At 35.9% G+C, this 26,980-nt stretch overlaps 2 protein-coding genes across 2 annotated transcripts; both read left to right on the top strand.

Annotated features, from left to right (window-relative positions):
* The first annotated feature begins 23,052 nt into the window (after nt 1-23,052).
* LOC145125107 (RING/FYVE/PHD zinc finger superfamily protein) lies at nt 23,053-24,337 on the top strand. The gene is made up of 2 exons (XM_079060597.1): nt 23,053-24,063; nt 24,149-24,337. The coding sequence occupies exons 1-2, from the start codon at nt 23,140-23,142 to the stop codon at nt 24,194-24,196; spliced, it is 972 nt and encodes a 323-aa protein (XP_078916723.1). The 5' UTR covers nt 23,053-23,139; the 3' UTR covers nt 24,197-24,337.
* Nucleotides 24,338-25,017: 680 nt separating this feature from the next.
* MSRB1 (methionine sulfoxide reductase B 1) lies at nt 25,018-26,191 on the top strand. Its single transcript, XM_079062551.1, has 5 exons — nt 25,018-25,255; nt 25,339-25,450; nt 25,529-25,594; nt 25,702-25,899; nt 25,988-26,191. The coding sequence occupies exons 1-5, from the start codon at nt 25,063-25,065 to the stop codon at nt 26,013-26,015; spliced, it is 597 nt and encodes a 198-aa protein (XP_078918677.1). The 5' UTR covers nt 25,018-25,062; the 3' UTR covers nt 26,016-26,191.
* The last annotated feature ends 789 nt before the right edge of the window (nt 26,192-26,980 follow it).

Genomic DNA, 26,980 nt, shown 5'->3' on the forward strand with positions numbered 1-26,980 from the left:
TGCGGAATTTATTCCCAAAACAAAATATGTAAAAGTTTATCAAAGCATTTCTTAAAGAAATGAATTTTCATTATATTATAAAACCTCGGGATGTCATGTTCCGATACAGACCAAAAGCATAAACAGTACCATAAAGGCCTTACAACATTTATTTATATCTACTGGCCTATAATCCAAAATCCCTCGTCATCATCCAACTATGCTCTTGTTCCACTACCTGTAATACAGAAAAACTGAGTGGGTCAGGTTTAGGAGCCTGGTGAGCATATAGGGTTTTCAACCCACAATAAATAAATTTATTTTATTTAATCATCAAACAATCAACCCAATTACCCATCCCCATTATCTTCTTTAATCTTAAGGATCTACCCTAAGAATCATCTATCCTTCATTCCTAAGGATTGACCTAAGGAATAGGCACGAAGTCCATCGCTGCCTAAGGTTTATACAACAAGCACCAAATCCATAGCTGCCAAGGCTCATCTATACCGTACTAAATCCATAGCTACCAGGGTTCATCTACACAGTACTAAATCCATAGCTACCATGGTTCATCTACACAGTACTAAATCCATAGCTACCAAGGTTCATCTACACAGTACTAAATCCATAGCTACCATCATATTTATATAAGGCACTAAGTCCATAGCTGCCAGGGTTTTTAGAGTACACCGGTGAACATCAAGTCCACAACACCTACAGGTTGCGAGCCTGCTAGTGTTCCATAGGACTGTATAGAATAGTCTGTGGTTGTCATCCCTACTCTGCTGAATGACGGGGTCATCGTTTGGGTAAAGGTTTCACTCATTTTTCACCTGTCACCCTCATCTCATGATCTAAATCATCTTTCGTCTCATCCTCAAACTCGTCTTTCATCACATACCAACTATTTCGTCTACCCATGTTCTACCCAACATATTTGTAGATATAAATTACATATATAGTTTAAACCATTTAAAAACATGTATAAAACAGTCATTCAACATCCATCTCAAGTAAACAAACAATGTATAAACACATAGCACGTATTTCATAGCATATACTTCATATCTATGTGTTAGAAGAAAGTAACTACACACTCACTTGATTAGACGATGCTCGGACATCACTACGGCTCTTCAAGTACTATTCTTTTGATGTAACCGAGATATCTTCACACACCGGGCTTCTCGCGGGGAGAGCTTCGACTTGAAACTCTTTTCTTCTCGGGATCTTTGGAGCATCAGGACTTGCTTCGGGTATCGGGATGATACCGGGGCTTCGGGGGTACTTCAAGACAGCTAGAGAGGGTATCGGGAGTGGGAGAGTGAAGGAATTAGCAACCATGCCCGGCTGCCCCTCGGTTTCTATTTATAGGGCCATTTTTCTGGATTCACGTCGTGAATCTCAAAATTCACGTCGTGAGTTCAGTCAGGCATAGGTCATTGTGTTCGTCATCAGTCCACTGGCTCTCGAAGGCGTCATTTCTGATTTCACATCGTGAACACTGTGTTCACGTCGTGAGCTCTGACACAGTGTCGGGGTTCGTGCCCCGAACTTCAGAAATTCATATCTTTCGCATACGAGCTCCTTTTTCGACGTTCTTTATATCCACGTGTAGGTGAGATTATGATCTACAACTCTCGTTTAGACTCCGTCGGCTAATTTTGACTTTATTTTTATTATATTATTTTTAGTAGGCCGGGACAGGAAAACTCTGTTAGAAATTCTTAACTTCTTCATCTGACGTCCGTTTTCGTCTGTCTTTTTACCGTTGGACTACTATCGACGAGATCTTCGATTCTCGTTTAGATTGTTTCGGCTAAAGATCACTCGATCTCAAATTCGAGATTTGGGCTGCATACCGCTAAGCTGAAACTTAGAAAAATCATAACTTCCTCATACGAAGTCAGATTTGGACGTTAGTTTTATGCACACTCTTGGTTTAACGTATTATACGACTTTCATTTGGATTGATAAGGCCAAATATCGCTCTATCGTAAATTCACTATTTACGTCGCATAGTGTCGTGCTGGTTCCGTCGCGAAACTTCGACAAGTCATAACTTCTTCGTTATAACTCAGATTTTAGCGTTCTTTATATGTACAAAATCCTTGTAACATATACTACAACTTAGTTAATATTACTCCTTCAAAATAATCTTCCATAAAAAAGTCATTTTTGACGCTTATCGTCTCTAAATTGACTAGCACTGATCTACGGGCGTTACACTACGAGTTCTTAATTGACTGCATAAAGTGTAGAGACCCATTTTTATAACGAACGGTGAGTGCGGAAGAAGGATATCTCGAGATTAATCGTGTTTTTTGAAGTATGAACACGAAGAACATATTATGAGTTCATAAAAAGAGACCAAGAACAAGAGAGAATAAAATATATCAATGAAGAACATGGTGGGAGAGAAACTCTCCCTGGATGGGAGAACCCACCAACTTTCTCTCTCTAGAGATTACATTGTGAGAAAAGTGTAACTCTTACTAAGGAAAAGATAAGCTAGCTAAAAAGGAATAAATGACCAACTCTCCCTTTATATAGGAGGAAGAGTATTTACACCATAAATACAATAAAGGGAAAATACAACCTAATAAACACTCATTATTTGTGGAGCATTTCCATGCACCAACATTCTCTCCCTAAATGCTTACAAATGATGAGAGATCCAATAAGTGATACAAGGCTATAATACAGTAATCCGACTAGCAAGTGTGGTAATAAAATGAAACCAAGTGCTGAAATGTCTCTGAAACTCTGAAGTGTCTATGCAGTCTGAAACTGGTCATGAATCTCTGAAATGAAGGTCTTCGGCTTCAAAGCACAACCAATGAAGCAGAAAAAATAAGATCCAAATCTTCAAACCAGTCATAATCACCCGAAGAAGGAGGTCACCATGAGCAAGTAGAAGATCCAATAAAAGAAACACTTCGTCTTCAAAAATCTGAAAAACATCTCGAGTTCTCGAATCATAATACACCGAAATTCTTCAAAGAATAACCTGCTAAAAATGTGAAGCATCCATAAAATGAAGTCCGGATAAAAATAATGTGAGTCCAAAAACATGGTCTAGCAATGCCGGAAATTTGATCCAAGGACCAAAAATAAGTGCCACATCACATTGCCAAAATAATCTTCGTCTTCAACATATCACAAATCCAAACTCGTGAAACCATAAGATCTGAACCGGATGCGAACACAAAATCATCCTGTGGTAGAGTCTGAATAATAAATAATCTGAATCGGAAAACATCGAGTAATGCCAAAAATTTGATCCGTAAAGACCAAAAAGAAGTGTCACATCGCATCACTAAATAAATAATCGTCTTCAGAAGTCTTCAAAATCCAAACTCAAACAATCATAATAACCAAATCCGGATGATATTCTCTCCCTATTTTTGATAACCAATGACCGGATATCAAAAATCAACAAATCATCGGATGGAGAGTGTCGGATACCAAGAGCTAATAGAGAAGCTCTCCCTAGATGTATGAAGGGTCTCGATAAGAAACGAGACAGAGTAAAAGAGATACTCTTGCGGTCATGAGGAGGCGGGTGACATAGTTGCTGAAACTGTGCTGAGAATAATCTGTTGTGCCAAAAATATATCCAAATATCCAAACTGCGGTGCCGGAACACTTGAAGTGGTCTTCAATAGAGAATAAAGTGCACATGCTCAAGATACATGATTCGTCAACCAAAAATCAAGAGCGACAAGTCATAAAATCCCATAATGTGAAGAATGCGAAACAACTTTGTTGATCAATCGCCGTTGCGGTGCAAGCATCACAAAAATAATATGAAGTCCGACTGCGGTAGGAGTATTCTTCCAATAATAACCGACATGAAATGAACCAATGTGACAATCCAAGGTTCGGTTGTGGCAAAAATTGGTGTTAAAAAATAATTGGCGTAATAAAAAAATTTGGTTTTAATAAAAAAAATGGCTAAATAAAAATAATTGGCTAAAATATAAAAAAATTGGTGTTAAAAAATAAATTAGCTGAATAAAAATAATTGGCGTTAAAAAAAATTGGTGTTAAAAGAAAAGAATTGGCGTAATAAAAAAATTGGTTTTAATAAAAAAATGGCTAAATAAAAAAAATTGGTGTAAAAAAATAATTGGCTAAATAAAAAAAATTGGTGTAAAAAAAAATTGGCTAAAAAAAATAATACAAAAAAAAACTGAATAAATAATAATAAAAAAAGGGCTTAAAAAAAGAGTGTTAAAAAGAAAGGGGGAGAGCTGATGAGAAGGGAAAAAAAGGAAGGGAGGAGGGAAGGTCGAAGGCTGCTGATGGAGGAGGGGGTGAGGGAGGGTGGCTTGGGTGGGAGGTGGTTGCGGTGGGAAGGGAGTCTTGGGTGCAAGGGCTGGGTGCGGGTCTAGGCTGAGTGCGGATGGTGAAGACAGCGGATAGAGGAAGCTGGTCGTGGATGGAGCTGGTCGCGGATGGAGGCTAGGCTGCGGTATGCGAAGAAGGCGAGGCGGCTGCGGATCAGATGGACAAGGCTGCGGCTGATGCATAGGGCAAGCTGCGGTCCGAGACGCTGATTGTCGCTGCGGTCCGAAGAAGGATCAGGATCTGAGATTGCGGTCTTGGGTGACTTCGGTCAGCAGGGAAAAGGTAGGGGTGGGCTGCGGTTTTCTTTTTATTTTGGCTGCTGACCTCGGCTACGGATAGAGGCCTGAGAGGACCTCGGATCAAGGCAAAAAAATGGTTGCGGGTAGGCTTCTAAGGTGACTCCGGTAGGCAGTTTTTGGCTGCGGTTCTGGGGTCCGGAAAGGGCTGAACAGGTGACGAAAAATGCTATTTTTTCATGAAAAATGGTACCGCAAAGGCCATTTATTCATATTTTAATAAGAGAATCTTTTTATAAAGCATTTTAAGTCAACATGTGGTCTTGGGAAGGCAAAAAGGAAGAGTGTGCAGGGGGTTTTAGGGGACAAAAGGTGATGGGATTTGTCATAGTCACATGGTTTTATCTTGGGAAGGAAAATAAAAGTTGAATTACTCTTTACCCAAAAGAGCAAAAAGGACAAAGTGCTTTATGCAAACACATATTACGTCCATTTTTTCTTCAATTTAAGATTCACAGCAAGAAAATGAGGAATAAAGAACTTCATACCTCAAGAAGATTTCCAAGCTGCTGGGTAAAAAAAAACAAACACCACTTCAAAGAAAATAAGCCCATTAATTGTGTCTTCTCATCCAAGAATAAAAGAAACTCCTGGAGCAAATCTTCAACTTTTAAGAGACCACAAAATTAATTTCTCTTCCCGTTTTTCTTCATTTCTTCAACAGCAAAATAATAACAACTTTTAAGAACATCTTCTTCCAGCAATAAATAGAACGAGTAGTATCAGCAACAATTTATTTTAAGAGTAAGATTTGAGTCAACCCGGAAGATAAACTAAGAACGAACTTCATAAAAAAAATTCCGGTAAGAAACCCGAAAATTTTTCTTGCAGAAACATGGAAAAATCACAAGATAATCACCAAACGAGAGTCGTTCCCTTGAAATAATCGTGAGATCTTCAAGGTACGGCTCTGATACCAATTGTAGAGACCCATTTTTATAACGAACGGTGAGTGCGGAAGAAGGATATCTCGAGATTAATCGTGTTTTTGGAAGTATGAACACGAAGAACATATTATGAGTTCATAAAAAGAGACCAAGAACAAGATAGAATAAAATATATCAATGAAGAACATGGTGGGAGAGAAACTCTCCCTGGATGGGAGAACCCACCAACTTTCTCTCTCTAGAGATTACATTGTGAGAAAAGTGTAACTCTTACTAAGGAAAAGATAAGCTAGCTAAAAAGGAATAAATGACCAACTCTCCCTTTATATAGGAGGGAGAGTATTTACACCATAAATACAATAAAGGGAAAATACAATCTAATAAACACTTATTATTTGTGGAGCATTTCCATGCACCAACATAAAGGCCAGCGCCTTGTTCAATGAAAGTGCAATGACTAGTATAGGTGAGCTGCTAAATAACTTGGAAGCAATGGTAGGACCCTTGATGGCAAGAAATTAAGAATGAACAAGTTCTGTCCATAAGAGTTTGGATTTGTCACAAACATTATCTTATGATTATGGTTATGAAAAATTCACATGGATAGGAACACATACACCATAAAATCTAAGTGTCATAAGGTTTCTCTCCTTCATGAAAATGATTGTGAGGAAACGCTTTCACTAAGAGAGATTTTAAGGAGATAGCGATTGTGTAAATTGCATTCTCAAATTCGATTATGATTACGGCATCCCTCTTCATAGTTTGAATTGTGAGATTTGGCAATTAGTCTAAACCTTTAGGACTTATTGCTATAAGTTTTGAATTAGTTTAGACATAAATGTGAGATATCTAAGGGAAAGGTGTATGAGTTTGAGAAGCTTAGATAAATGCTTTTCATAGCATCTCGTATCAGAAATATGAACTTTCGGAAGTCAATAAGTATTGATTTCTAGAAGTCCAGTTGTTTTTTGAATACGTGTCAAAGCTAGTGGGAGCATAAGTGTTATGTTGGTAAGAAGATAATCATCATGTTAGTGGGAGCATGATCATTATGTCAAGTATTGCAATGTAGCAATATTAATTATAGAAAACAAAATTGCAAGGGTTGAAAAGTTGTTTTGCTATAATTAAGGGAGAGAATATTATACTTCGTTTCAAAATCTAAAAGCTTGGATCGAGAAATTTTAATCAAAATTAGTCAAAGGACATATATGAATGTTATGTTGAAAAGATTCAACATAAAGAAATTCTATATATGACAATATTATAGCAAGAAAATGATAAAGTATCACGTTTTTCATATGCTATAATATCTGACCGTTCTGATTTTCCAAATGCTTGGGGCATTAAGAGGGAAAAGGATCAGAACCGGATTTGACTAAATTGATTAAACAACTGTCAAGGACAATCCGAGGTTCGCTAAAGATTGGTCGTTTGTACGTAGTTGGAAGTAAAGTATTGAATGTAACATATTGACGTTATTATGAATAGATAAGACTCTATTTAGAATGAGTTGTCATATGACAAATATGGAAATATTTCCATATTGGGAGTTGGTTAGGAATTTATGTCTAGATTAGAAAATTTTATGCAAGAAGGATGTTCAAAGGAATGTACTTTGAGTGTGAGACTTCATAGAGTACATTGTAATTTCATTGGCAAAGTCTTGGTGACTTTTGTGCAAAAGGTTACAAAAGGATCATTGCATAAAATGTTAGAATCTAACATATTCTAGTAGTGGCGAGAATTTTGTGTTCTTACACTAACGATAAGGATTAGGAGTTGTGAAATGAGCATCATTGGAAATGTTTTCAAATGATCTATTTCACAAAGTATGGACCATAGGTAAAGAGAGTGTGCATGCTTGGTGCATGGGACAACTGCTGTTATAATTCAAGTAATAAGTTGATTATCCGAAACATTATACAATGAATAATGTGTAATTAATATGGTGACTAAATAAAAGGAGTTTTATTTATACTTAAAAGTTTGGGGTCATATTGGATTCGATTATTATTGTGTTTCACTTTGCATGTTTTCATACCTACTTTGGAAGTAGGTATGAAAAAAGACTGTCGTGAATTGGTTTGTAGATTGTATAAAAGGTATTAGACATAGCAAAAGTTTGCTACAACGTTCATGAGTGCTTATGAATTGAGATTTGAGCATTGGATTAAACCCACGCTCACTTGGATCGCTTCATGGATTTTATCACGAGTGATTGGTGAGACGATAACATCTTATATTCTTGAAACCGAGACGTGTGAGTTGTAATTTAAAATTCGGTTGCACATTGATAATATGTAAACGCACCAGTAACTTGGTGTTATAAAACATATTGTTGTGTATGATTTGATGAGTAGGTACAAACGAGCATTTGAGTCGAAGTTTATCCGTTCCTTTTACCTAAAGTGGGATAAAAACGATATTTGTGGGCCCCTCGATGATTTAGTGATGACACTCTAAGCTCTTGGCCAAGCCGGGACTAAGTTGATGTGTTCAATTGTAGTCTGTTGTCATTCGTCATAAATCGGAAATCGGGAAACAACACATGAACAGAGAGTATGATTAAAATACATGTCTCAGTTCATACGAAATCTAGAATGGAGGAATATATGATCCCTTATCTAAAGGACAAGTTTCTGATAAGATCAGAGTTCGACAACGACTTTTGAAATCTACGATTGCTGATCAGGTTCTGAAGTCATACACAAAATAGTTATTAGACTTACCCAAGTGGGAGACTATTGGATTAGGTGTAACACCCATAAAATTCAAGCCAAATTTGAACTTTTTAATACATTTTAAAACCGTTAAGTTATTACAGTTTGTTTTCAAAATAGTTCAGACGTCAGAGTATCCCCATAATCAATCATGAAAATATGAGGAGGTGCACGATCACGCCTTCGCCTTCCCGCAATCATCAGAAGTGCCTGAAACAAAATCAACAACTGTAAGCCCGAAGCTTAGTGAGTTTCCCCAAAATACCAACGTCATACAAATATAATCATATCATATAACAAATACAGAACATCATGCATACTGAGCCTTCAACCTGACTGGACCGCCTCGCAGGCCTTCAGTCTATCTGGACCGCTCGCCGGGCTTTCGGTCTGACTGAATCCCTTTGCAGGGCCTTCAGTTTATCCGGACCGCCCTGAGTATGTTGGCCTACCGCACAAGCAGGTCCGCCTCAACCCAACCCCAACCAAACAAACATGTGCACATAAATATCATACGCTAGCTCATTCCATATAACAGTCAAACCGATCTAACAGATCACCAATCATAGCAACATCCCAATAACCGGGATACAGACCTAACCGGTCACTAACATAGCATCATCCTATAACCAGGACAATCATGTGCACATAGATATCATATAACACTAGCATGTATACATATAACAGTCAAACCGATCTAACATATCACAAAGCATAGCAACAATCCTATAACCAGGATATCGACCTAACAGGTCACTAACATTGCATCATCCTATATACCAGGATACCGACCCAACCAGGTCACTAAAGCATAGCATATCACCATCCTAACTACCAAGATGTAAATCAGTAAGCATAACATGCAATAATCCGATTACAATCCATAAAGGGCCGGCCTTGGTGCCTTAGACCCTGTTGATATAGTGAGGAGAACTCACTTGGCACTGCTGAAGTCCCGCCGATAAAACTCCAGCTGCTGGTTGACAGATTCCCGAACTGTCAACATCAAACAACACCCAATTAATAATTAGGTTCCAAGCCCAAAGTCCAACTCACACACTAAAGGCTCAATAGTCAAGTAATGGGCCAAAGCCCAACATATGGCCCAATATCATATAATCATCAAGGCCCAAACTATGGCCCAATTTTCCAAATTGGGCCCACACCCTCATATGGGCCTTACCCTAAGCCCATTAACATATTCTAGTCTATATGATCATTATTGGATGGTCCATTAATAATCCAATTACCAAAGCCCAATAAAAAGGCCCAACACAAAGCCCAAGTCAAATTAGGGTTTCACATAAAATGACAATTAGGGTTAAGTGTTTCTCACTTAACCCATTAAGGACTTAATCCATTAAGTCTAATATTGACTTAGGTTAATTTGCCAATGATTATTATTTAATATTTCAAGTTATTAAATAATCTCGTGTGTCCCGATAATTCTCAAAATTAGGGTTTTATGCCATTAGGGTTTTCCAAACCCTAATTAAGGTTTTCCAACCCAATACTAGCCCATTAGTCCATTGGTTGGGCTTTTAGGTCATATTGGGCCTTATTGGCCCATTAGGGTTCCACTGGGCCCACTAGGGCTTCTTTGGGCCCATTAGGGTTTCCTTGATTCCACATTGTCCAAACATCACCAAACGAGTCAAACACAACAAGACAAGCACACCGCCACCCGACACGGCGGCCGGTGGCGGCAGCCACCACCCTATGGTGGTGGTTTGGGTTCTTCTTTTCATTATTCCTCTTTGTTACAATTACAATGCTAAACCCCAATTAACCAACACACACAAACACACTAATAAACACATACAAACTCACTAATAGCACACACACACCCAACCACCTCGTGGTGTCCGGTGGTGGTATATGGTGGCAGCCACCACCTCACGGTGGTGGCAGCAGCTTTTCCATGAACTCCGGCCAGGCAGTACACCATACACGACTTCTCGCTACTGAAACACGCACCCAAACAGACATCTAGAGGAAGCAACATCGGCGGTTGTGATGACAGCCACCACCTCACGGTGGTGGCGAGTTTCCTTGAATCCCCATCAAGCAACACTCGTCCATAGATCACCAAACGTCGTGAGCTCGACACTGAGCGTACTCCGGTCTCATCCACTCCCAAGGCGGCTTCTGGAAGTCGGGGTAATGGTAGCATACACGAGCAACCGACGATAGCAGCGTCGGACGGACGCAACAACACGAATGGTGGCGCATTGCCATCAGGGGAGAACCTCAGCCGCAACAGCCGCCCGAAATGGCGACCTTGCAGCGACAGAAGAAAAAGAAGACGGTGTGGGACGAACGTCTACTCGAGTTCGCCGGGAAGGAAAACAGCCGCTAAAGCAGGGCGACTCAGCGCAACAAGAGACGAAGATGGCCGCCGGTGGTTCGCTACAACGAGTCTGCGGTGGTCTTGGTCGGTCGGAACGACAAAAGGGCGAACGGTGGCAACTGAAGAGAGGTGGTGGTGGTGGTGGGGGGGGGGGGTGACGGCTGCATCTTCAGTGTGTAGGGTTAGGGTTTGACGGGGATAGCACAACTAAATACCCCAAGCCCTTAAGAATGTATCCCCATAATGGCCAAAATGGCCCCTCCTTCCCATACTATTTTCAAAATAAATCCAATACTTACCATTTAAACCCTTGCTCCCATAATTCTTTTCAATATAAGTCCATCAGTTACAAAATAACCCCTCCTCTACAAATTATTCTCAATTAAGATCCATAAATTACCATTTCTACCCTGGCTTCAAGAATCCTTCTCAGAATAAGCCCGATATTTACTCTTTTAACCCTCGGAATTCAAAAGTATCATCTGGCACCCCGAATCAATACTCCACTAATTGTTATCTGATTTTGGACTATAATAACATATAATAATAATACAAATTGCTTCTCGGGTTCCAAGTTTATTATTTAATTATTATATTTTAAATGGGATGTTACATTAGGTGTCTAAGCCCATAACTATTTTGGTATGTACTTGACCCGATTGTGAGCATGGTCCTTTTGGGTTGCCTTCACCATAGCAACTGATAGGATGAATTAAGGAGAAAGAGGATTAATTATGATTTATTAATATATTATAGGAATAATATATTAAAGGAGAAATCATATTGTTTAATTAATATTAGTCAAGAATTAATTAAGAATTAATTTTGTGGCTAAAAGAGATTAATTAAATAAATGGGACTGATATTGCAATTATATGATAGTTGCAATTGGGCTATGGATTACTAATGGAAAGGGGATTGGACGAAATCTATGGAAAACCCATATGGATTTCGTCCAAGGGCTTTCTAAGGGAACTCCATGGGCTGCTTAGGGCCTAAGCAGTCAGATTAGGGTTTCCTAGTTAAAAACCCTAATAGCCTAAGTATAAAAGGGACCCTTAGGCCTCCAAAAATGTGTCCAACTCTTTGAGAGAACCCTAGAACGTTTTTGTGCCTCCTCCTTCTCCTTCTTCTTCATCCTTATTGCTAGTGGTGTTTGTGACTCCATTAGAGGTGCAACATTTGAGGCACTAAGCTTTCAGAAGTCAAGATCAAGAAGGATTGTGATTGTTATTACTACATAACAATCAAGGTAAACATCTGAACCCTTTTATCATGATAATATCGATTATTATATGCTAGATCTAGGGTTTATGAGCTTTGGATAATTATTGCAAGTTCATTAGACAAACTAGATCCAAAGCTTTAGGGTTTGCATGTACACCATATGATTGATGTAGTGCTCAAAACCCATCAGGTTTGGCGCCTGCTGATCTAGCAGTGCTACAAGCGATGAAGGAACAAATTAGGAAGAAATATTTGGGTTAATTAGGATTGTTGTGTGGTTTTAGAAGTAATTTGAATGGTATTTTAGTTATGATTTTAGGTTTAAAATTATGTTTTTTTTTTGTAATCGTAATTTTAGATTTTAAATATTATGTCTTTTTTTGTTTTTAAGATTTTATGTTTTATAAAAATATATTCATTTTAGTGAATAAAAAAACTTAAAAAGGAAAAAAAAACAAAAAGGAAAAATTCGAAAAGGGAAAAAAAACAAAAAAGAAAGAAAAACCAAATTCGAAAAAAAAAATCAAAAATAAAACATATTTTTTTTCAAAAAGTTGGTATTGCATCTTGTTGTCTGTTTCCCCACTTGATGTTATAACACCATTTGCTTATGTGACATTTAAGGTGACACAACTTGATGGTGCATCTTGTTGCCCACACCCAATGCTCTAAGCAAACCCCAATCTATCTCCCCGTCCCCTCTCTCGTGAACTTTATTCTCCAATCCTAAAGATACGCTTCCCATAAAGACTATGATATTCCGGTTTAGAGAATTACTTTTAAACTCTACTTTTGGGTTTTCCTGTCTAGAAATAAGCGAGTTAAGGGAGGACATATAGTGATAATTAAAGTAAACACATAAAAGTCAAAACATTAATTTATCGTAAAGACAACAAAACTCCTAAAAAACAACTTAATACAAATAACTCACAAACACAAACTTATAACTTACAAAATATAAGGGAGGTCTTATTCATACCCTCTTTCTACTTAGTAATTAATAATATCCTTTAATGATTAACTTTTAATCATAATGACATACTTTTTACTAATTATTATAAATTTTAATAATAAAATTATGATTACATACTTTTATTAACATATTTATAATTTTTGGAAACGGCTAATATCATAAAAAGGTCGGCGATTAACAAGTAACCAGATCGCGACAGAAAAACAATACAAAGAGAAAAAGACGAAAATAAAAACAAAACAAATTACAATGATAAATAAGTAAAATGTGAGCAATATAATTAATAGTTTTTTTAAAATATGAATAATTAATACTTATAAATCTATTTACTAAACTATTATTTATTTTATTTATTCAGTAGATAAGTTATATCAGGTTAAAGTGTTTGAATTTGTTCCGAAGCCACTAAACTTTATAAAATGAATTAGTATTACTACTTTAACCTTTTATAACATATCATATTAGATAACTATTTAAAATTTATTTACATTTAATGTAAAATGTTAATATCAAATTTATACTAAAACCATTGAAGTTTATCGAAAAAAATTATTGTTACTATTTTAACCTTTTATAATAGACTAGAGTTGTTGATATAGATAAAAACTGTCAAATCTATATGATTGTTACTAACGAAACAAAAATACATTAGTTAAACCATTAAAATGACTAAAACATATCAGATTTTTTTTGAACGATAGAAAAATTACTATTTATTCCTAAAATCTATTGTAAAGTTGTTCGTATTTTAGCAAAGTTATAATATGTTTTTTGAAGTGCTTTTTATGGGAATTTTATGACTTGATTTTACAAAACACATTCTTCAATGGGCATGGAATTCGTTTAGGGTTACAAAGAGTTAAATAATATAATAAAATAATAACGGGTGGAAATGTGATTAACTAGACTTGTTGGCCATCTTTTTGCTTATCAGAAAATAACATACAAAACACATTCTTTAATGTGTTGAAACCAACAATTTTTATTCATTGGCTAAAACAAATAAAAAAGTTGCAAGAAATAAATAATAGATAAATGTGCCACCAATAAATTAATGATTAAGGGGGTATGTGTATAAAACCGGGGTATGTATAACAATCCCCAAATATAACCCCCTATGTAGACACGTGGAATCAAATTGATTCAATAATTATCACTCATTAAATCTCATATAATAAGAAAGTGCACTGTATAATCCAAACATATGTTCAAAGTAGTATGTACCAACCTCACAAGTGTAGAGAATCTCACATAATTAATGTCTACAAGTGTACCTAAGATTAAAGATCACCTATACATAAATGATTGACTTTAATTAAAACTACTAACTAACCTCACCTTTTGTGATTAGAATCTATCAATCCCGATTAATCAATTATGTAATCAAAGTACTCTCAACATATTCATAAGGAAGCATTAGAAGCAACTGAATGACCAATGCGCCTCAAACGAACAAGTTGCAAACTTATGTGACAAACAATACATCACACGAAACCTTGTGAATTGCACTAAACTATAAAATCTATCTTCTAACAGTTTTAGAATTGTAATTTATAAGTTGTTATGAAGATGTTATTTCAATGTTTTTTGTTGAAACAATTTATACATAACATTTAATAACACTCACTATACAATTAACTATTTCATTTTGGGTTTTTTATTTTTTATAACATAACTTAATCTGTTGATGTAGTTATTGCTAATATTTTTATCGTTAAGGTAAAGAACTCTACGATTTTTTTTGTATTAACTGAAAGACCCACACAATGATATTTTTATGTTTTTTATCTTTAAGAATTGTATATTTCATGGACATTAGGTGAGGTATAGGAGGCATAATCTAAGTGTACGTTAAAACTCTTTAAAGGAGGTGTTGGCAAATGGCTTAATTACCATCTACATTTCTCATTTGGATGAGTTGTAACAATGATATTAATTCAGTGAAATTTAATGTGTTTTTTCAACAGATGGTGATGTTTGTGGCGGGAGGGTTATCGTTGGGTACTGCGGAAGTTGGGAGATGGTTGATGGTTCACGACTATGAAACTGAATGACACGGAAACCGGTGAAGATAATATTTTTATTATTTTTATTTCATTACAATATTATATAATTAAAGTTATATAAATTAAAAATAAATTAATTACATGATTAAATTAAATTAAAATCTTAACAAAAATACAAATTTCTATTATTGAAGATAAAAAATTACAAAATTATAATTAAAAAAACTATACAAATTTAAAGATTAACTCTTTCAAACAGTTGAAAAACGACCAGACAAAGCTTACTAAGCGAAAACTAAAGTTGATGTCATTTATTTTATAAAACTAACATTTATTAGTAGTTGTTGTTACCTATATGAATATGTATAGTAACCTGTTACACCCACCACTAGGGTTAAGCCTTATGAGGAAAACTCAAATCCTGATAATTACAAATAAAAAAATTGTCTTTCATTGTCGTCGTCGGTTTCTCATCCTCATCGTCATGATTTTGTTGCCTATATTATTATGTTCCGTCAAATATTGACGAAGATTGTTGTGTGTTTCTCCGTTTTGTATTTTCAAAACCCTCGCATAGTATTTCAGGGTGTCGACTTGTATTTGAGCAAGTGGATTAAGTAAATCGTTCAGATTATACATACAAATAGCCCAAACCTTATCTTCTATTACTATGCTGTCTAAAATGACACAAGCAGTCATTACCTTGTTTATTTTTGCCTTATCCCATGAGCATGTAGAGTGTTTTTATTATGTGTCATTTTTCTTGAACACTCCAAGAGCATGTTCAACGTCATTCCTTTGCGATTCTTGTGTTAACATAAGCAATTTTATTTTTCCATCTTGTGCACATGAGTATGATTTGACAAATGTAGCATACTCTACCTATATCCCATCCCCAATGTAATGTAATGCCCAAAATTGTATTAATTTCCATTCATAATATATGGTAAATCAGGTGTTTTCGCATGTAGATTGTCGTTGAATATCGAAGACGTACCTAGCACATTTAGGTCATTGTTTGACCCTGACATCCTAAATAATGCATGCCAAAACCATAGATTGTTTGAAACCACTAATTCCAACATTATAGTCACCACTTCATGATCACCTCATGTGAATTAACCTCATCATGCATTAAAACAACTTTTCCATGCCAAATGTGTGCAATTAATTCTACAGAACATTATTGGGAAACCGTGTTAGCTTGATGTACAATGTACAATTATTTAACCTCATTTCTCATAGGCTTCCACAAATATATGTCACAGTAAAGTTCTACAACATACTCATCTAATGCGTCCATGGTGACATGGTATGCCAAAAGTCGAAGTGCGGCTATACACATTTGTAGGAAACTAAAATCGCGTCTACTTGATAACATCTCATCTCAAATGAAAATATTCATAATTATCTTCCAAAGCATTACCTATATGTAAGATTAAACGCATATTATCACGGAAATGACGTTTAAATTGAATATGGTCTTATAGGCAATCATCAGCAAAGTAAGCACTTACCGGAAGTGTGTGTAGCGCTACAATCCATGTTTATTGAAATTATATTCTCTTGATGGCGTTTTAATATTCAGTTTATTAACCAACAATATGATTGGTGGTTGTCGAGACCAACAAAATAAATACCCTAAATCTTGTACACTAAATAGTGTTTAATGGTAAAGTGATCGAATCCACGAAGATTGGTCCAGTTTATAACTCTCTGAAAATATTTTTGGTACAAATACTTGTGAAACGAAAATAAATGTAAAAATACGGGTTTTAATCTTTTTGGTTGTTTAGAGAAACTAAAATCATACTAAGACTTGGAAATTACAATTCAACAAAAACAAGAGTTTCATATAAATCAATGAGAGAATATATGCTTGACTTTGGCTTTAATCACATGAACCAGTGACGAAGCCATGGTAAAAGTAAAGGGGTATCCCCAAAAAATTTCTGAAAAAATTTACACTACTGCATTTTTTTAGGGGCATCCCGGGCTACCCCGGGAACCCCCTAGCTTCGCCCACGAACACTTAGTTAATTATCATTAGACATTACGGTGCAAGACTTTTTGTTCAATTTAATTTGGATATAACAATCCAAAAAGATTGAGATTACTTAGACTTTTCTTAGTTAGTAAAATAACTAGAGAAGCTCGTAGTATATGTCATTAGTTAACGTCAGAATTTCAATTAGGCACGTAATTAGTGAAAGTTAACTAGCATTAAGAACTAAAAAGTCACAAAATCCAAGAGGAGTCAATATGCTTTCACAACCATGTTGGAGTAAGTGTTTTTATGATTGTGTGAAGCGAAAACTACCACAAGAACCATTTGTTGCTTGCTAATTTTAAGATCCATTACTTAATCAATAAATTAACCAACTAATCACCGTATATACATCTAACCTCATGAATAAAGACATAGATAAAAAGAAGTTCAAATGCAAAACACTTTCATAAAAATCACCAAAAACTCATAATAGTCTTCAAACAACTAATCATCCATGGATTTCACCAAAATCAACCAAGAGAAGTTTAGCCTAGCATGTCTGAACTCAAGAAAACAAAATAAAAATAGATTGTACCAAATATGTAGCAAGATTCCAGGATAAAAAGATGTTTCTTCAAGTCTTCAAGCTCTCAAAAACCTTCAAAATCTCATGAGAAAAACCTCAAAATCGGATGTGCAAAAGTGTGGAAAAGAACCACACCAACCTTCCTCAAATAACCAACAATGTAAAATTTTGGAAGTACCCCCAACAGGCCTTGCATGGGGCGTGCAGAGCTATGCGGGTGTCCTGCAGAATGAGATTCTTGCATCTTGGGCCTGCACTGTTTTAGCCTATTGGCTCAGTTTGCTTCCCATCAGCTCGTAGCCAATAATTCTCCAATATTTCTTTAATTTTTGGCCCACTTCACCTCCTCATAGTCGTCCCAAGCTCGAGTACTCGCTCGATCAATTATATCCACATGCTCACATATTCCTCCATCTTTTTTTAATTACATGCCCATCTCTCTTCGTTGATTCACTAATCAACAAGCCCATTTTTGTATCATTCCACAAGTCATCAAGCCCATGGTTCTTCATTCTTCAAGTCCGATTGATTCCCATGATTCCCGAACATCTCCGCTCCACATTAGTCTTTTAAAAATTTGTAATTATGTTCAAAGACTAGAAAGTACCCGATATAGACATAAAATAACAAAAATGAAAATATGCATGATGATTAACTAGAATTGAAATGAAATATGCTAAAATAAACTATAACATAAATAAAATAAAATGAAATTATTAGTGATTGTCGTTTCCATGAATGATGGAAAAACGTATCATCGTTATCGGATGAAGATGAAAACTGTTCATCACTTGTAGTGTGAAATATATAGAAATTTTGATAAAGAAGCTATAATATTTGTAGTGTGAAAAAGTTACTATATACAGGTAAAAATTAATTTGTTATTTTTAATAAGTTATTTTTAATGGTTAAATGGTCATATGGCCTTTAATCTTTCTTTCTCTGCCGTCTACGCTCGTAACCATGTCTTACGCCACATCATGCCTACGGGACACCTCGTGTAAATGGTGTTCACGCGTGACTAACATGTCTCATCAACCTTACAAATAATTACTCAAATCTATATTGTGACATCCCCATTTTCACGGCCAAAAAGACCGATTTTGTTTATGCTTTATAAAAATTAGAGTACTTATTTTGATAAAAATGTTGCGGAATTTGTTCCCAGTAAAACATGATAAATACGTTATCAAAGCATTTCCGAAAAAATGTATTTTTATTCATTTTAAAACATTTGGGATGTCATCGTCAATACAGAAACATAAGCATAAACAGAACTTACATTCATTATCACTAGTGATCTACACCTCTTTAATCTCTCAGTGTAATGTAACTTCATATCGACACCTGTGATAGAAATAAGCTGGAGTGAGTCAGGTTGGGAAACCTGGTGAGTACATAGGGTTTTCAACCCACAATAATATAATTATTATGTTTAAACATCAAACAATCAACCTAATTACACATCCCCATTATCTTCTTTACTCTGAAGGATCTACCCTAAGAATCAACTATTCCTCGTTCATTCATTCCTAAGGATCATCCTAAGGAATCGGCACGAAGTCCATCGTCACCGGGATTTAGGCACTAAGTCTGCATAGTCGCCAGGATTTATACAACAGGCACTAAGTCCGCATAGTCGCCAGGGTTTAGGCACTAAGTCTGCATAGTCGCCAGGGTTTATACAACAGGCACAAAGTCCGCATAGTCGCTAGGGTTTTGGCACTAAGTCTGCATAGTCGCCAGGGTTTATACAACAGACACTAAGTCCGCATAGTCGCCAGGGTTTTGGCACCAAGTCTACATGATCGCCAAGGTTTAGGCACCAAGTCTGCATGATCGCCAGGGTTTAGAGTACACTGGGTGAACACATCGTTCACAACACCTACATGTTGCGAGCCTGCTACTGTTCCACTGGACTGTCTAAAATAGTCTGTGGTTGTCATCCATACTCTGCTAGATGACGGGGCCATCATTTGGGAAAGGCTTCTCACATCGTCCACCTCTCACACTCACCTCGTGGTCTATAACACCTCTCAACTCATCATCCAACTCATATTCCATCTATTACATCTACCCATGTTTTACCCAACATATTATCGTAGATATATATATATATATATATATATATATATATACAGTTTAAATCATTTAAAACATGTATAAAATCGTTCATCCAGCATAGATAGCAAGTACTCGGATAATATGCACACATAGCACGTAGTTTATATAAAATATTTCATATCTATGTGTAAGATGAAAGTAACTATGTACTCACTTGATAAGGTGGTGAGTCGGTACTCGGACAACGCTTCGTTTACTTTAAAATAATTTCCTTCGACGAAACCTAGTATTATTACCACTAGATTTTAGTCTAATATTTACCGTGACTAATTATTAGTCTTATTATTATTATTATATAAGCGTTTAAACAATACTTTCCAACCACTATGTACAGACAGGTGCCAGACATAAAACACCGGAGGGCAGGACCATTTTGGCATATAGCACTTCTGAAATCCAACAACCCTATGCGGCCCTTTAAACCAGATTCTCCGTACCGCGAGTAGTTAAAAAGATATTATAACGACACTTATATAAGTCATTATAATAGTTCAAATATTTATTATAAGTTCATAATAACAATACTAATTTTAAATATAAGCTATATTAAAATAGGTAAGCATAACTACTTACAAGGGGGTTTTAGCTAGGAGTCGGGCTCTGCAGGAGCAGAACTTCGTCGCTGAATCTTTCTAAGAAAGATTCGTGCAGCGCTTTAGTGCTCACCTTACTATACTAAAACTACAGAAAGAGAAGTCGAATCACGAGGGACCGAAATGCTCGGGGGGATAAGAAGAGAAAGACTCTTGAATCAAGAGAATGGTGCAAGAAATATGAGAGCCCAAGCCTCTTATTTATAGTAATTGAATTTACAAAAACTACCCTCCATAATTACTTAATGACCTTATAGTTATATAAACGACTAAGCACCCCTTCATAATACTATTTTAAATAGATTTAACGATATTTGTATTAAACTAATGTCGAAAGTACTCAACACTAGTCTTATAATAACCGCATCGTCGATACCTTTCTAATGATAAATACATTTATATATATATATATATATATATATATATATATATATATATATATGTGTGTGTGTGTGTACGTATATATGATTTATAGTTTATTTTAATACGTAAATATGCTATTATAATTTGCAACTCGTTCATCCGAATTCCATTTTTGACGTTCTTTATATCCACGCGTTGGTATTTACGAGTACTACAACTTTCATTTAGACGCCGTCAACTAATTCTCATTCTATCTCAGATTTACAAAACTGTATCGAATTTATCGCGCTCGAAGAGTAGGGACCAAGTTTCGTCCATATCTTTTAACATACGAGCTCTACTCTCTGCATTCTTTATACATTCTTTATATCCACGCGTAGGTAAAAACAAGATCTAAAACTTTCATTTAGACTCCGTCGGCTAATTCTCGAACGGTCTTAAATTTAACAATAGGAGGAGATTATACTGTTAAATGTCCGCGTAAAATTCATAACTTCTACATACGGACTCCGTTTTCGTTTGTCTTTTTACCGTTGAGTTCCTATTAATGAGATCTTCAACTCTCATTTAGGTCGCGTAGGCCAAAAACCGCTCGAACTAAAATTCGAGTTTTGGGTCATGCACTGCTATGCCAAATCTTAGAAAATTCATAACTTCCTCATACGAAGTCAGATTTGGGCCTTATTTTTTTGTATGTTCTCGGTTCAACGTATACTATTAATTTTGTTTAGATCACTAAGGCTAAAAAGTCTTCTACCGTAAATTCACTATTTACGTCTCCCGGTGCTGTGCCGGTTTTGCCGTAAAGTCATCTAGTTCAAAACTCAAACCAACCTAAAAAAAAATGTTAACTTTTGTGATTATTTATTTTAGGGAAATCTGCGAAAAAGTCCCAAAGTTTTGGGTCAGTTTATGATCTACTCCTAAATTAAATTTCATTAATGAAAAAGGACAGGAAACCGACTATTATAATCACTTTAGCCCTCTTTTACCTTTTCAGCAGGTTACCTGCTGAGGTGTGCGCCAAATGGACTGTTGGGGGTGATGTGGCATGGCTGACGTGGCATGAACTTTCTTTTAAATTTAAAAAATAAGATTTTAGGGGATAAATGGGTGAGAGGGAATTGAACCCGTAACCTCCCTCTCTAAAACCAAGCTTTTAACCAATTGGACCACAATCCTTTTATACATTTCTTCATTCACGTCTATATATAATGTTTTAACTTATTAGTTGAATTTCTTTAATAAATGTGGCTCCCACTCATCCTTCTGTTCTTGTCCTTCACCACCAGTATTACCCTCATCGAGCCAATCCCCATTAAATCCCTCCAGGAACTCCATCGCCGACAACTCTTCTTCTCCGCCCATTGTCCCACTTCTCCAATCGTGTTGGACATCTCTACCCCTCTGTATTTCCGACGATTACACACCCAACAAGGCAAGGTTCTGAAACAAAATCGAATTTCAAGCTCTAAGGTTCATAATCAAAATTTTTAGTGTATTTTTATTTGTAAATCGTTGTACAGAAATCAAATATTGGGTTGTTTGTTGATGCAAAATCAAACACTCATCTAAATTTAACTGTCTGGTGATTTTTTTTTGTGGGTTTTCTGGCAGGTTAGGGCATAAAAGGGCAAGAGATTAACGATTTTTGTTTCTGGCAAGATCAGGTCTTCAAATCACAATTCCTTAGAACTGCAGAGATTTGGTGGGTGGTGATAGTGTAGTAGACTGACGGTCTCACAAGCACATGTGATTTTTGCGTCGATTTTCTGGTAGGCTAAGGTTTAGAAGTGTAAGAGCGGCGATCTTGTTGACGATAACAGATCCTCAAATCACCGACGATATCAGGGTGGGCGGTGGTGGTGCAAAAGACCGTCGATCTCTTTCGTGGCTGTCTAGTGTTTTCCATCATGAGTGTGGCGTCGGCCCAGTAGGTTCCGGCCAAATAGGTGTGGTGTACCTATGGTTTCCGGTAATATATGGAAGGGAAGAGGGTTACAGTAAGGTGCTTAGAGGGTGAGGGACATGGATATTGGGGCCCACATATATTATTAAAAAAATTAGTAAGTTAATAATGATAATAAAAACATTTAAAATAAAAAAGGGTAAAAATGCCACATCAACTGTCATTTCAGCCCATCAATCCATTTGGCATGCCACTTCATCAAGTTACCTACTGAAAAGGTAAAATAGGGTTAAAGTGATTACAATAGCCGGTTTCTTGTCATTTTTTATTAATGAAATTTAATTTAGGACTAAATCATAAACTGACCCAAAACTTTGGGACTTTTTTGCAGATTTCCCTTTATTTTATAAAAGTTGTCGCACTCAACAAAATTTATGAAAGAATTTAACCGTATAAATATCTTATTGTTAACTGAAATATTAAATTCTTACAACATCATAATAAAAAATACGAAAAATTAAGTGGGAAAAAGTGCATATTTCAGGTGAAAAAATTGGAGCATTCAAATTTGACTTAAAACTTGAATTTGCAATTAGTCAAAATTTAAATGAAATCTTTCTTTTGCCTTCCCGCGGGTTTCAAATTTCCCCCAAATATGTTCTTTATCTTCTTCCCGGGTTTCTTTCTTCAAATCATTCCTTTTAAGAAAAAACCCAATTCACTATTCTTTCAATCTCCATCAATCTCTTTCCCTTCGATTCAAACCCAACAACAATGGAGAACAGGTTTCATAGCTTGCCTCCTCACAAAAGATTCAGGGCAATACACCCAGTAAGCCCAATTAATCATCAAGAATCCAATACGCCGATTTATTCAAGTCTTCCGGCGAAAAAGAGAAAAGAATCCAGAGACCCACCGTCGTTTCTTACCAGTCCCGATGTCACCATCTCCGCCTCCACCGCCACCTACTGTTTACCCGCCAAAAAACGAATCTGTGCCGTTCACCCGGATTTTCTTCCCCCGAAACCCAGTTCTCCGTTTGATCTCAATCTCGAGTATAACCCGATACTGGAAGAAGACATCGCTTCTGTCACTGTAAATGTTTCAAAGAAAGACGAAGAAATTGATTATATTAGAGTGAAAAAGGGAGAAGAACAAGAAGATGAAGATGGGATTCTATGTGCTGTATGTCAAAGCACAGACGGAGACCCATCAGATCCGATCGTATTTTGCGATGGTTGTGATCTAATGGTTCACACCACTTGCTATGGTAATCCCCTCATTAATGGTGTTCCTGAAGGTGATTGGTTTTGTTCTCAATGCCAAATCACTGATAAAAACAAGGATTCATCTTGTTGCCTTTGTCCCTTCAATGGTGGAGCTTTGAAGCCAACCAACAATGGCCTCTGGGCTCATATTGTATGTGCATTGTTCATCCCCGAAGTGTTTTTCCATGACCCAGAAGGTCGAGAAGGGATTGATTGTTCAAAAGTTCCATTAAGAAGATGGGGAAAGAAGTGTTATGTTTGCAGGAAAACAAAGGGGTGTGCCATTGATTGCTCTGAGGAAAACTGTGGTTTGAGTTTTCATGTGACTTGTGGATTGAAAGAAGATCTGTGTATTGAGTATAAGGAAGGGAGAAACAAAGGCGCCATTGTTGCTGGATTCTGTAAAAGCCATAGTGATTTGTGGATAAAGGTAATAAACCAACAATTTCTTTAGTAGATTTGATTATTTGTATTGATATATTATGACATGTTATTGGATATTGATTTGATTGCAGCAACAAGGAACAGGGAAATACAAGATTGTTGCAAGAAATGAAGATTGATAGTCTTATTTTTTTTGAGTCTTTGTATGGAAAGATTTGTGTTTAGCTTCTTAGTGTTTTTGATAGTCAATAATAGGTCTAGAAGTTTGAACTTTTGGTTTTATGTAATTTTTAGAGTAATTTAGATTCTATTTTTATTGACATTTTCTAGTTTCTACATATTTCGTAATGTAACATCCAAATATTATTATACTAATGACTCAAAAAAATAAATGAAAATATTAGATAAATACTATGCTGGATCAAGAAGACAAAAAAACTAAAATAGGGTTTAAGGTGGAAAATTCAAAAGACCAAAGTTTGTATTGTACATAATAATTTTTTTCTATACATAATAATTTGTATTTTAAAATATTTTTATTGTATAATTCTATAAAATATAAATTGTTGTGTATGGAGAAAAAATGTTATCTACGAATTATTATTTGTTGACTTTTAAAGAATATAACTTGTATGAGCAATATATGAAGTTTCAAAAAATGCAAAATCGCTATTAAGTTGAAATTGCATTTTAAAAGTCCAATTATGATTTTAATGATTATTTGGGTTGTTTTCTTAGTTTTTTGCTATTACTTGACAAATGATTAACGATTTTGTCTAAATATTTTTTTAAAGACTAATATTATGTAATCGTAAATGAAATATGCGTATCAAAGTATTACTTTACATGAAAATTTAATATACCCATATTGTCATTTGGGTTTGTCATGAAGAACTTAATATGGGCCGATCCACAAAATACATGGTGAGAATTCTGCCATTTGTCAATTTCATCTCCACACCATCAAACTAATATTCACATTTCATCAAAAGGCCCAGAAAAAAAGAAAGATTGTCTATTCTTCTTTGTTAAGAGTTTGACTTTAATGGCTTCCCATTTCTTGACTCCCAGCAATTTCAGACTCCAACTTCTCATTTCATCAAAACCCCAATTCAATTCACATCTCAAATCATCTAATCGGTTTCAATTAAGCAAACCCACAACCAGATTTTCTTCATCGATTCGCTCTATGGGTTCTTCATCTTCATCATCTCAGAAACCAGACACCTCAACTCAAGGTCTCTTAGGTTTTTATATTATAGAATTAAGCCACCCGATTCTTCAATTTTCATAAACAGATTCACTTTTTGATCAATTGCAGAGACAGGAAACATGGATTTCAAATCTGTTAGCGATCAAGAATGGAAGAAGAAGCTTACTGGAGAACAGTTTTACGTAACTCGACAAAAGGGAACAGAAAGAGCCTTCTCTGGGTATTCATAACTCAATTTCTTCCATTAACGATTCATGGAGGCAACAATTTTCGAAGTTTTAACAAATTTATGTTGCAGGGAATACTGGAACACGAAAACCGCTGGGACTTACCATTGCATCTGCTGTGATACTCCATTATTCGAGTAAGTTGAGTAACAAATAGCAAAGTAGCAAACCATAAACTAAAGATTCTTCATTCTTGTTTTGTTTGAATTTGAAAATTGAAATGAATTTGTGGGTTTGATTGAAGGTCATCGACGAAGTTCGATAGTGGAACTGGTTGGCCTTCGTATTATGAACCAATAGGAAGCAACGTGAAGTCGAAGTTGGATTTGTCGATCATTTTCATGCCTCGACAGGAAGTTTTATGTGCTGCTTGTGATGCTCATCTTGGTCATGTCTTCGACGATGGTCCTCCGCCTACAGGAAAACGTTACTGCATCAATAGGTATTATCTCAATGTTGTCGACTTATTTGTGGTGTTTTTCAGAGAGAATTGTTGTCAGTTTTGGAGTAAATGTTTGTTGTTTTTGTAGTGCTTCCTTGAAGTTGAACCCGAAGTAGGAGGATCCTGTGTTAGGAACCAAGCAAAAACAGAAGTTGATAGAAGAATTTTGTTTTGGTATTGTAATATTGTGAATGTAACATGGCATGATGGGTAAATTGATGAACCAAATTGAATGTTTTATTGTTGGAAGTTTGGTATTATAAGAAGAATCCTTTGTGGGAGTTGTTGAGGAGGAAGATAGCAACTTGATAGGCATTAAAAGCCTTTGTCTTTAGATTATAATAAATCGATAAACTAAAGGGTTATTGACAGGGTATCCAACAAACTTATGTGTTTTGGTTTAAAATGTTTTTATTTTATTTATTTTATTTTATTATTATTTTTTCTAAATGTACAAATTCATATTTTTAGGGTTTAAAAGGTCCATTTGAGAAAAGTGAAGGGTCACCCGGTGAACCCCTTTCTAATCATCATGTTTAAAACTAACAAGATTCCACCTCATCAATTAAGTAGACACATCTCTTCAACAATTACGATCTCTCTCTCTCTCTCTCTCTCTCTCTCTCTCTCTCTCTCTCTTCAGGCTATAGGAAAACCCTAATCCCCCGTTTCATTCCACCAGTGACCCGTTCAATCATTCATGTTAAATGTGACTCGAACATTTGGAGCACTTAGAACTCAATGGAGTACTTGAGGTTCATGGAGCATGTGACAAAAGAACGGATCATCTGAGAAGGCTTTGGATCATCTGACAAAGGAACGGATCAAGTGTGAAAGGAACGAATCATCTAAAAGGGGGTTTGGAGCAACTTGGAGCGGCTTGGAGCATCTTGGAGCGACTTGGGGCAACTTGGGGCAACATGGAGAAAAATGGTCAAACATGTTGAGCCATGAAGACGTTGAGCCAAACGAAGATGTTGAGCTAAGCGAAGATGTTGAGCTAAGTGAAGATGTTTGATCATCATGGAAAAGTTGAGCCATCAAGGAGAAGTTGTGCCACCTTTGGGAGATGTTGAGCCAA

The sequence above is a fragment of the Lactuca virosa genome, chromosome 7 (genome assembly GCF_052849685.1).
Source record: "Lactuca virosa cultivar CGN04683 chromosome 7, Lactuca_virosa_CGN04683_v6, whole genome shotgun sequence".
NCBI lineage: Eukaryota > Viridiplantae > Streptophyta > Magnoliopsida > Asterales > Asteraceae > Lactuca > Lactuca virosa.

Coding starts and splice junctions, on each gene's coding strand:
- LOC145125107 (XM_079060597.1), top strand. CDS start 23,140: ATGGAGAACAGGTTTCATAGCTTGCCTCCTCACAAAAGATTCAGGGCA. Junction 24,064..24,148: donor ATAGTGATTTGTGGATAAAG/GTAATAAACCAA, acceptor ATTTGATTGCAG/CAACAAGGAACAGGGAAATA.
- MSRB1 (XM_079062551.1), top strand. CDS start 25,063: ATGGCTTCCCATTTCTTGACTCCCAGCAATTTCAGACTCCAACTTCTC. Junction 25,256..25,338: donor ACCAGACACCTCAACTCAAG/GTCTCTTAGGTT, acceptor GATCAATTGCAG/AGACAGGAAACATGGATTTC. Junction 25,900..25,987: donor AAACGTTACTGCATCAATAG/GTATTATCTCAA, acceptor TTGTTTTTGTAG/TGCTTCCTTGAAGTTGAACC.